Source organism: Physeter macrocephalus, chromosome 7 (genome assembly GCF_002837175.3).
Source record: "Physeter macrocephalus isolate SW-GA chromosome 7, ASM283717v5, whole genome shotgun sequence".
In the NCBI taxonomy this organism is placed as follows: domain Eukaryota; kingdom Metazoa; phylum Chordata; class Mammalia; order Artiodactyla; family Physeteridae; genus Physeter; species Physeter macrocephalus.
In genome coordinates this window covers 8,924,833-8,936,947 of record NC_041220.1, presented here as the reverse complement: position 1 = coordinate 8,936,947, position 12,115 = coordinate 8,924,833, and the positions used below count along the sequence as shown (strand labels likewise).

The following is a 12,115-nucleotide window of genomic DNA, read 5'->3' as shown; positions in this document are numbered from 1 at the left end:
GCTCCGCGGCATGTGGGATCCTCCCGGACCGGGGCACGAACCCGCGTCCCCTGCATCGGCAGGCGGACTCTCAACCACTGCGCCACCAGGGAAGCCCGGGAAGTGTTTTTAAACTTCTTTTTTTACTGAAGGGTAACATAGGGAAAAGTACAGTTGTGCACAGGAGCCCCCCTCGAGCTCCTTTTCCAATACTGCTTCCTCTCTTCTCTCTGAGTTATTTTTGAAATGCCACTTGTATACTCCCCTCTGTTGCTATTATCAGAACATCACTGCAGCTCACTTTTGTGTTCCTGTGTGTATAGATACATCCTTAATTAAGCCTCCCTCTCCCGTTAATAAACTATTCATTTTGGAATAATTTTAGATTTATTAGAAAAGTTGCAAAAATTATGCAGAAAGTTCCTGTATACCTTTTGCCCAGCTTCCTTTAATGTTAACATTTAATGTAACCTGATGCATGTCAAAACTGAGAAATTGGGACTTCCTTGGCAGTCCAGTGGTTAAGACTCTGCCCTTCCAATGCAGGGGTGTGGGTTCGATCCCTGGTTGAGGAACTAAGATCCCACATGCCATGGGATGTGGCCTAAAAAAAAAACAAAAGTAGAAACTAAGAAGTAGGGACTTCCCTGGTGGCGCAGTGGTTAAGAATCCGCCTGCCAATGCAGGGCACACGGGTTCGAGCCCTGGTCCGGGAACATCTCACATGCCGCGGAGCAACTAACCCCGTGCATCACAACTACTGAGCCTGCGCTCTAGAGCCCACGTGCCACAACTTCTGAGCTCGTGAGCCACAACTACTGAGCTCATGAGCCACAACTACCGAAGCCCGCGCATCTAGAGCCCGTGCTCCGCAACGAGAAGCCACCGCAATGAGAAGCCTGCGCACCGCAACGAAGAGCAGCCCCCGCTCGCCGCAACTAGAGAAAAGCCTGCACGCAGCAACGAAGACTCAACGCAGCCAAAAATAAATATTTTAGAAAATAGTTTTTTTTTTTTTAAAAAGACCATCTGGCATGCTTATGTAAGGAAGGAATAGAGGAAGGAAAGACTTTTTTTTTTCCCCCCCTGTTGACTTAGAATCTCTGAGGAGTGGAACTGGAAATCCAGGTGATTCTTTGGGAAATACTGACTGAGGGTTGTAATAAGGAGTTAAGACCATTTAACGTACATTTGTTATGATTTTATCTTGATCCAATCACTGTGCAACAGTTGTGTTGAAAGCCATCTATTTTGTATCCACCTGAATATCAGAATCACATTTAGAACTAAGTGAGCTCATTAACATCACCGGATCTCAAACCTTTTTTAACCTGCAGAATCATTCTTACAACCCGGCAGCCCCACAGAACAGCAGAACAGCATTTCAGTCATGACGGTTGAAGGCGGTGTTGCTCAGATCCAAGTGAGGATGTGGCCTCTTAGTTTGGCCCCCTTTCTTTGCCAAGCAGTAAAGCTGAGGCGTTGTCTCAGTGATTAAAAGGCTTGGCTGTGTACTGTTTGGAAAATCTCAAGCTGTTCCGTCTTCATTTTGCAGATGAGGAAACTTGAGTTTCAGAGACTGACTAGCCAAATACTCTTGTGACAGGTTATTTCCTTGCTGAGATTTGGAACGTACTGCAGCAGTTCCAGAGCCCCATCTGTGGGAGTCACTTTTGTAAACGTGCAGAAGCCAGGATGGGGACAGTGGCTTCAATATAAGCTAGAAAGTTGTACCTCAAAGAAGTTCAGGATCCGTGAGGTGAATACACGGTCTGTTTTTCTCTACAGTTACTCAGGCAAAAGTTCCCCCACGTGCCCCTTTGTCATTCTCCATTTCCCAGGTCTGTGGACTTGATTAACTTAGTCTGTATCTTTCTTATCCACAAAATAGGGATTCCTCATAGTATCTGCCTCCATCGAGGTGTGAAGATTAAATAAGGTAATGCATGCCATGCACGGAAAGTGGCTAGAAGCGCCTGACTCCTCGGGTGCGCTCCATGCATCTTAGCAATTACTGCTACAGCCCACAGGACGTCACAATGGTTACTGGCATCGTGCTGGTGCCAGGTCACGCGTGACCCCCTTGGCAGGGCCCGCAGTAGTGCGTCCTCCAGGATTGTTCTGTACGTCAAACCAGGGCTTGGTCAACTACGGCCTGTGGGCCAAATCCAGCGCACTGCCTATTTTTTATAAATAAAACTTTATTGGAACGTAGCTATGCTCATGCATATTTGTATTATCTGTGGCTGCTTTTGCACCATGATGGAAAAGTAGTTGCAACAGAGACCATTATGGCCCATAAAGCCTAAAATACTCACTGTCTGGCCTTTTATGGAAAGTTTGCAGAGCCTCGCATTAAACCAAGAGTGCCTGTTCGCAACAGTTAGAACGCACGGGTCCACGTGCCCAGTGACAGTGGCCTCTCTCCGTATCATTCCCATTAACCCATGTGCAGAATTTATGCTTCCTGTCTCTGTAGCTTTAGGCACTGCTGTGCTGGAGTTCCTGAATCCTCAAGAGTGAGGGTACATTTTCACCTGGGAATACAGCAGGGGGTCCACCAAGCCTGAAACTACCAGTACGTCTGCCACTTAGTCACTGTGAGATGCTCTCACACAGGTGGACCAGCAGGCAAAGCAAGCAGGTACTGCCTTGTCCTCTCTGTCGGGAGGGGCTAGACTTCACAGCTACATAATGGGGCAGGGAGTTCACAGAGGGAACTTGGTGTTCCCATGCTAGGTGGTCACAGTAAACAGGCAGTCCGGAAAAGGACTGGGGAGCCAAGGGCTCTGTGCCCTTAGCGATGAAGGTGTGAATCACTTAACAGGCGAGCAACCTAGTACAGCTGCGGTTCCGGCCGAGAATGAGGAACCTCTAAAAAGGATGATAGAGGAGAGAAGTAAGAAGTCTGGGCTTGTGACCAGCGGCAGCAATGAGGACTAGCTAGCTCCACGGCCCCTCCTGTATTGTGTTTTCTAGAGAGTCTTGCTGACCTCCCTCAAAAAGTCCAGAGCGCACTTAATGTGGGCCTGCGTGGATCCGCACGGTGAACGGGGTAGATGGAATCATAGATGGTGCCGGTGCCGTGTCATATCTCCTCTGCACCTCTGTCGGGTCGCGGCTGCCGTGGACGGCTCCACGTGAGCTCAGATCATGTTGACAGCACCCCTCGTCCAGCCTGCACCACAAATCTCTTCACTTTTCTGCACTAGGGCCTTCTCCGAAGCTGAAGGAAACTGCTCAGCCCGCGTGCAAGTGTAGCCTGAAACTGCAGGGGTGTTAACACCCCAGGAGCACCCCTCGACCAGCAGGGATCAGAGCCAGTTGACAAATGCCCCAGGCTTATGTTCTTCAGACAAGGAATTACAGGAGGCATTCCGCAGTGTTCTCAGAGGTGGAGTTGGGCTTCTGTGCCTACAGAGGCAACTGCAATGACACACCCGTATAAGAGCATTTCCTCCTTTCCTGGCTCACTGTTTCCTACTCGTTTCCTAGTATCACCTGAACTCAAGTCCTTGCCTTGGTTTTCTTTTAGAGGATCACAATCTAAAACATATTCCCATTAAGACCAGAAACAAGACAAGCATGTCTACTATTATTGCTAGTCTCTAACGTGGTACTGTCCGTATTTACAAACGAGCTGGTCTTCTACATAGAAAACCCAAAGAATCAATGCAGAATCTATTAGAGGTAGTATAGGAGTTCAACAAGTATGCTATATGTAAGATTAATTTATTAAAAAAGTAGTAATTTTCCTTTATGTCAGCAATAACGAACTAGAAAATATAATGGAAGACAAGATACTGTTCACAGTAGCAATAAAACCATATTAAAGAATGCATCAAATCTTTAAGAAATTTAAAGAAACACAGGGCATTAAGGAAGTTGTGAATAGATGAAGAGTTATGTTTCTGATTTCGTAAAGACGTTAATTCTCCCCAAACTAATCAATAAATTCAATGCAATTCCAATTAAATTTCAGCAGGACTTTTTGCTCTCTTTCCTCCTCCCCTACCCTCATGCCCCGGGACCCATCAAACTTGTTCTGACGTTTATATGGAAAAATAACAGTACACAAAAATAGCCTAGTCAATAAGAAGAGGGCCAAAGAGGAGAACACATATGAAGACCTTAGCACATATGAAGGAGGACATACTACAAAGTCATAGTAAACATTATTGTGCACGAACATTCAGAGATGGGTGTAAGAGGCTAAAGGATTCAAAAATAAGACACATCTATACATGAACCTGAAATATATCAGTGATGCCATGAACTAGTAAAGAAAATGACTTATTTAATAGTACTGATAAAACTGGCTCAACTATATGGAGAAAAATACCTATGGACCTTATGCAAAGTTACTCTTAAGATGTATTCAAAGTGAAAGTAAATTTAATAAATAAAAGTTTGTGACCTTACAAAGGTCTCTTTAAAACCCCCAAAACAATACAGCAAAAAAAAAAAAAAAAAAAATACTGATGGATATTACTATTAATACATGAACACCAAGGAAACATTGACAAAATTACCAGTCTGATGAGAGATCTTAACAGTCCAAAACTGATAAGGGATTAACACTTAAACCACACAAGGAACTTAATCAAATCAACAAAACAGACTATGACCCAGTGGAAAAATAGACAACAGAAACACACCTGTTTCCCGTTAGATCAAAGTATACTATTTTAAAGATTTGAATAGGCAATTTACAAAAAGGAAACCCAAATGTTGAACAACTATATAAGGCAGTGTTCAACCTTATTAGGAATCAGAGAAATGCAAAATAAAATGACACTTTATTTCAAAACCATTCCATTACAAAGATTAGGTAGCTGGATGGTACCAATGCTGGTGAGGGTATGGGTAGAACTGGTACTTTCATGCATGTAGTGAAATTGTAGACTGCTGCCGTTATTCTGGAGGGCAACCTGCCAGTTCTGGGCGAAATTTAATGTTTATATACCTGGGACTCAGCATTCCACCTCTTGTTACGTACCCACTGAGGAACTCATGAAAAGTCAACGGGGGAATCGTGTATGAAGATTTTGAAACAGCAGAAATATTAGAGCCAACCATTCACTGTAGGAATGCATAAGTACAACGCAGTGGCTGTACACCAGGAAACACTGATATAATCATCAGAATAACCTACTAGAGGTACCTACTGCAGAAGAAGTGATGTGTCGATCGTTGTTTTTGAACATAAAAAGATGCCTTTTTCAAAGTCTAAGCCTTTACAATATATTAGTCTCATGATACAAGACAAATTACCCAACTGCTTCTGCTTAAGAAACAGACAACTCTTACATCTGCTATTCAGTCTTTATTAAGAAGTAACGTGCTCAGCATTACACATTAATGAAATTCTTGATTGTTGAGAGACTTGCATATGTAACAACTTCTTAATGATACCAGTATAGTGGGGAAGGTGATAGGGGACGGATGAGGAGGTAATTCTCCATGACTAAAGAAGAAAAAAAATATGTAACTTAGGAGTAAAGAGGAAGAACGCTGCAAAATTTTACAGGTGAAATGAAAAACAGTATGATAATAAGTATCATAAAAAGACTTTCTAGTGACCATAATTGATATATGGCACATGGTCAATACACATGGATACCACATAATGGCTGCACTTCAAATTGAAGTTTGTTTACATGTGACAACATGGTACACATACATAAATACGTACACTCGATATCCCTGGAGTGCAGACTTTAGTACCTAGTAATAGAGAACTTTGTGTAGCATATTCAAAAGAAAGCAAAGATGGAGATGAGCCAGGGGAAATAACTCAAAGAAACCCAATCTGTATCACTTCTGTAGAAGCCAGCTAAAAAAGGCTGGTTTGCTTATGTTCTCTTTGAAGATTGGACTGACATAGTCTACCAGTTAAATAAACAACTATGTGAGTTTAAACTACAGTATTAGAAACAGGCCTCTCTGCTATTCTCCAAGTGAGAGTTAGTTATTCACCGGCACTGCATTCTCTCTTGCTCTCAAAGGTCAGCTCACTCAGTTTTGAAAAATTTGTTGATTTTCAGTTTTTGTTGAGAAACAGGTTTCTTCCCTATAAATTTAGTGAGGGCCTCTCCCAATGAAAAAAAAGAACAAAACAAAACTGCTGCAAACTCAAACTTCAGCTCATACCTTCTGATAATGGTTGAGCTTTCAATAACCAAAACTCCTTTTCATTAAACTGAGCTCCACTTGGGTTACAAATTATAGTTTTGAAATGCGGGCTCAAGAGTATTTGAGTTCTGTGTTCTTAAAATGGTATAAAACTCAAACCTTCGTTTTATAATATTTTATATGAATTTCAAAATTCCTTAATATTTTGTTTAAAATGAACATATTTGCTCAGTTAAAACGTTGCAGTACATCCTAAAAAATTCAGTAAGTTGATCTTCCTAGATTAGTTACAACATTAAATTCAGTTGCAGATAAGCTGAGCCACATGGGGAAAAGACTATACGGATAAATCTTTATACGGAACGAGTTATTAGAAAAAAATCAAATTCAGTGATTTGGCCCCTTCCAATTCTGCTGTGTGATGGTCAGAGATGACATTTTAACCCACAATTGATCTTTAGTGGTTTCATGCAGCTCATTTCAAATGAGAGTGAAAACAGTGTAAAAATTAAGAGAAATGGTTAGTTCCCCAGGCGTTAGATATGATAAAATAACAAAAAAGCGTAGGGTTCAACATTTATCGTAACCATTCATACAAATTCTAGCATAATGACTACATACCCATTCTGTGGTCTGGGGTTCTTTTCTAGCTCACCTTTTAGAAAAGTGTACCCCAGGAAGGTAGCTGAAATAAAAGGCTCCTTTCTTAAAAGAAAGCTCTGTATTAAGCCCATGAGCGAAGCCTCAGTGGAAAGGAATGCCCCTATTTTCCCTTCACACACTCGGCAAAAATGACAATACTGATTTTTGTGATTGGAAATAAAAAACTCAGAAGCCTTTTCACAGTTCTTTTTTAGCTTTAAAAGGCTACTTCATTGTCAACTGAGGAGACTGTTATGGTACCGAGTGGGCGTACCACTCAATATACTTTACAAAGATTTTCTTTTCTGTACTCAATATTTACACCTGGATTTCTTATATGAGAAAAAGAAAAAAACATCTTCTCTGATCCATGGGCAAAGTTTATCTAAAATAAATTAAAGTGCAGAAGAATTAACGACTGGTCACAAAGACCAGCATCATATGGTGGTCAGGGCATATAAATAGTGTACTTGTCACGGCAACTCAGGACAGTCACCTTCTCACCTATTAAGAACACATAGAGTAGCACGTGTCCTACACGTGGATATTGGAGCTCCCGTTTCCACCTCTACCTTCCATTCCTTCTGCAGATTGGGAGGAAGACGGGCGGGGGCTCCTGGGGCGAGGCTGACCGTTTAGTCCCACAGGTGTGCCTAAGCCGTGACTTATTTGGGAAGCTGCATCATCGGATTCCCAGCGTTCCAACTCCTCCCGCACTAATCGTTCCATCTGTTCCCTGTGGATTTCACTGTCACGACCCAGCCTTTCATCCTAATAAAGGAGAGAGAAACCAAGATGGTGAGGCAGAGGGATGCATCCTCTTGTACTTAGAAATTGCCTTAGGAAATCTGGGGACCCAATCATCTGTACTTAGCTAAGGCTGGGGCAGTCACACCAGCCCTCACAGCAATTCTGAGAATCACTGGAGTAATTTTTTTTGCTTAATTCTATAGTCCAGTGAAGGCAGTAGCATCAGTGTGAGGGGTACTGAGAAAGTAACACCCCTGGGTTATCATTTGATCTGCACTGATCTGCAGGTATGGAGAAAAACATCCTCTCAGATTAAGGGTTACAGACTACGACCCTGATATTTTATAGAATCAGGGTGTTTCTGTTCAGACGACCACTGACCTCAGCCACACCATCCAGCAGCCTTCCCAGCACCTCCCTTCTCTTCAGTTTGGCCCGCTCCATGATCTCCAGCTTCACTATCACAGCATCAATCTTGGACACAATGCTGCCGATGGAGTGCTCCATTCGGTCCACCCGTCTCACTAGGCTGCAGGAAACGCAGTTGAGAGGGGCAAAGCCACCTTGTGTTGTTGGCTTTTCGGCCCAGATGGTTTGTCAAATGGAAATGCTAAGTTTTTTTCTTAAACAACATTATAATCTAAAACACGTTCTAAATAGTCTCAAGCTTTAGAGATAAACTCTTATACACTGCTGGTGGGAACGCTAACTGGCACAACCTTTTCGCAAGTCAACGCTGTATCAGAAGTATGCCTGTCAGAAAAAGGTGGGCCTATTCTTCCTTTCAGATATTCCTTTTTTTTTTTTTTTTTTTTTTTTGCGATACGCGGGCCTCTCACTGCTGCGGCCTCTCCCGTTGCGGAGCACAGGCTCCGGACGCGCAGGCTCAGCGGCCATGGCTCACGGGCCCGGCCGCTCCGCGGCATGTGGGATCCTCCCGGACCGGGGCACGAACCCGTGTCCCCTGCATCGGCAGGCGGATTCTCAACCACTGCGCCACCAGGGAAGCCCCAGATATTCCATTTTTTGAAAAGTTTTAAAGGACATAAGTATATGTGTAATTTTTGGCTACAAGGATATTCCCTAGGGTCTGATTAATAGTGGGTCACTGAAAAATGGTTACTTTAAAAATTACTAGAAGATTGCTTAAATATATTATTCTCCATCTATACAATAGAATTCTAAGAAGACACCAGAAATTATATTGTGACAATATTTAATGCAATAGAATGATGTTCACATTCTAATGATGAAATAGAATGATGTCATCTATAATGTAAATAAAGCAGTTAGAAAATAGTATGCTCACTTATGATCCTATTATTTTGAATAAACAAAATGTTATATAAATACTTTAAAAACATTTAATAGGAGACAAAACTTCTGGAATGCTGGCATGAGAGCCCTGGAGGCCCTCTCCCCATCGAAACAACCATAACATGTGAGAATTATTCTTTTTTTTTAATTTCTGGAAATTTTCTTAAGGGCATACAAGAAATGAAGAAGCTTTAATTTAAGAAAATCCACTAAAGCAGCTGCACAGCACAGGGGATCTGCTCGGTGCTCTGTGACCACCTAGAGGGGTGGGACAGGGAGGGTGGAAGGGAGACGTGAGAGGGAGGGGATATGGGGATATATGTATACATATAGCTGACTCACTTTGTTATACAGCAGAAACTAACACACCATTGTAAAGCAATTATACGCCAATAAATATGTTAAAAAAAAAAAAGAAAATCCACTAAATTTTAGTAAGAAGAATAAGAGTGAGTGATATTTGAGCCACAATCTGCCCTCTTTCTCTCTTGCTCCCTAGATCAGTGTGACAGAGCTCCACTAGGGGTGGGTGCAGCAAAGAACACCCACCCCTATCCCGTAAGCTCCTAGTGGAGGGCTACACTATCTCCCAGGGAGGGGCAGGCTGCCAGTATTTCTCATCCCTATGCCTCCGCCTCCAAATCCACAATGCAGAGGCTCTAATCCAGGCGAGAGTGGATGAGAGGTAGAAGGCTCTTTTCTTCCACTCAACTTCCAATTGGAGGGTGGATTTTCCATGCTGGGAGAGGTGAGCTGAGAACGCCAAAGGCTTCCATCCCAGCCCAGTGCCTTATTCATGAAGCAGGGGTGTCACTGTGAGAGAGATGGGCCAGCCACTAGCTCTGAAGCAGTGGCACAGAAGTTTTGCCTAGGAGGAGAATCAGGCCATAGGACAGAGCTCCAAAGCTTCCCCAAGTGAACTTGCTTTAATTTGGAACAAACTGTGGGTAAATTCAAGCCTAAGAGTGCTCTTGAAAACAATGGAGACTGTGGTGATAAGCAGTTAAGAGGAGGCTGGTCACTTCATGAGATCATCAAGTTAAACTGTTTACCGGCAAGTTTACCAGGGAAAGAGATAGCTAAGAAGACGGCTAAAGACTGGCTTCAAAACCTACCCCTGCAAAGGGACCTGAATTTCACTGGATCACACTGTGAAGAAATTTGTATCCCAAGACATTATTGAAAACAATAGGCCAATCAGCCAACAATTAGCAGAACTGAAGAGGTAGACGTAATATCAACAGAGGCAGAAGGCTTAACAGAGAGAAAAGGAAAAAGGAAAAGACAATGCAAGGGAAAGACAATGCAAGCCCTGCTAAAACCTGTCTTCCCAGGATGCCTGTGTGCATGGTCAGGGTGTGACCTCTAAGAAGTGACATCAGCAGCTTCACAATGTGGGGGAAATAGACGTCACTAAAAAACAAACACACAAATGACAACAAAAACAAGCTCCGGGGGGAAGGGGAATTTATACATATATACAATATTATTGAACATCTCCACGTTTCAAAACAAACAAACAAAATTACGAGTCACAAAGAAAAAGGAAAATGTGACCCATACACAGGAAAAAAAAGCAGGCAAAAGAAACTGCCTTTGAGAAGGCCCAGATACAGACAGGCTCAGTAGACAAAGAAGTCAAAGTAGCTATTCTAAATATATTCAAAGAACTAAATGAAATCATGCATAAAGAAAAATAAAGGACAGTATGATGGTGTTGCCTCATCAGATAGAGAATATCAATAAAGGGAGAGAGATTGTTAAAAAGAACCCAATAGAAATTCTGGAGTTGAAAACAATAAGAAATGAAATGAAAAATTCACTAGAGGGTCTCAAGACTACATATGAGGCAGCAGAAGAAAAACCAGCAAACTTGAAGACAGATGGGCAGAAACTATGCAATCTAAAGAACAGAGAGAAAAAAGAATGAAGAAAAATGAACAGAGCCTAAGAGAAACATGGGATATCATTAAGACCCCAACTACACATAATGGGAGTCCCAGAAGAAAAGGAGAGAGAGAAAGGAGCAGAAAAACATTTGAAGACATAATGGTTGAAAACTTCCTATATTTGATGAACATATTATGCATCCAAGAAGTTTAATAAACTCCAAGTAGGATAACTGCAAAGAGATCCACACTCAGATATATAGTAAAAATACTGAAATCTTGAAAACAGCAAGAGAAAAATGACTCGTCACATACGAGGGAACCTCAGTAAGACTAAAATCTGTCTTCTCGTTAGAAACAATGGGGGCCAGAAGGTAATGAAGGTGAAATAAAAATATTCCCAGATAAAGAAAAACTGAGAGAATTCATGCTAGCAGGCCTGCCTTAGAAAAGATACTAAAGGAAGTTCTTCGGGCTAAAAGCAAGTGATTCCAGATAGTAATTAGAATCCACATAAAAAAACAAAGAGCACTGGTAACGGTAATTATTTAACTATAAAGGGCAGTATAAATGCATGTTTCTTCTTTTTTCTCTTAACTCATTTAAAAAGCAATTGTAGAAGACAATATGTACATACTTATATTATTGGGTCTATAATATATAAAAATGTAATAGTATATTTGATAATAACAGGACAAATGAGGTAGGTAAGAGCAAAGTTGCATTGGAATACAGAAATGATATCAGATAGTAACTTGAATCCACAGGAACGAATGAAGAGAACCAGGAATGGTAAGTAAGAAGGTTAATACAACAAACTTTATATACTTATCTCTTGTTTCTTGTCTCAGCTCCTTTAAGAGACATAAAATTATATAAAGTGATAATTATAAGAATGTAATGTTGGGTTTGTAATACACATGGGTAAATGTGTATAATAATGGCACAAAAAGGGAGAGGAGTTGATAGTTACATAGAAATGATATTCCTATATCTCATTGGATTAATTAACTTAGTATAAATATGAAGTAGATTCTGATAAGTTGATTTGTATATGTTAAGTCCTAGAGGAGCCACTAAGAAAATAACTAAAAAATATTGTGAAAAAAATCATTAAAGGAATCAAAATGTTACACCAGAAAATATTCACTTTATGTAAAAGAAAGCAGCAAAGAAGGAAAAGAGGAAAAAGACCTATAGAAAACAAAAAATATAATGGCAAAACTAAATCCAACTATAGCAATGATAACATTAAATATAAATGGAGTAAACATCTAATTAAAAGGCAGAGATTGTCAGACTGGATTAAAAAGACCAGATCCAACTATATGCTGTGTAAAGGAGACACACTTTAGATTCAAAGATACAAACAGGTTGAAAGTAAAAGGATGGAAAAAGATATA

At 41.2% G+C, this 12,115-nt stretch overlaps 1 protein-coding gene across 2 annotated transcripts in view; it reads right to left on the bottom strand.

The window, feature by feature from the left end:
* Nucleotides 1-5,292: 5,292 nt before the first annotated feature.
* The window catches only part of PKD2 (polycystin 2, transient receptor potential cation channel), a 51,604-nt gene continuing 44,781 nt past the window's right edge, over nt 5,293-12,115 (bottom strand). The window contains exons 14-16 of one of the 2 annotated variants that reach the window (XM_028491587.2): nt 7,888-8,035; nt 7,261-7,527; nt 5,293-5,446 (exon numbers count right to left, since the gene is read on the bottom strand). In XM_028491587.2, coding sequence (XP_028347388.1) covers nt 7,291-7,527; nt 7,888-8,035 — 385 coding nt within the window. In that variant the 3' untranslated portion in view covers nt 5,293-5,446; nt 7,261-7,290. Of the gene's footprint in view, nt 7,528-7,887; nt 8,036-12,115 lie in introns of both variants that reach the window. The other variant, XM_024126563.1, reaches the window with a different exon arrangement.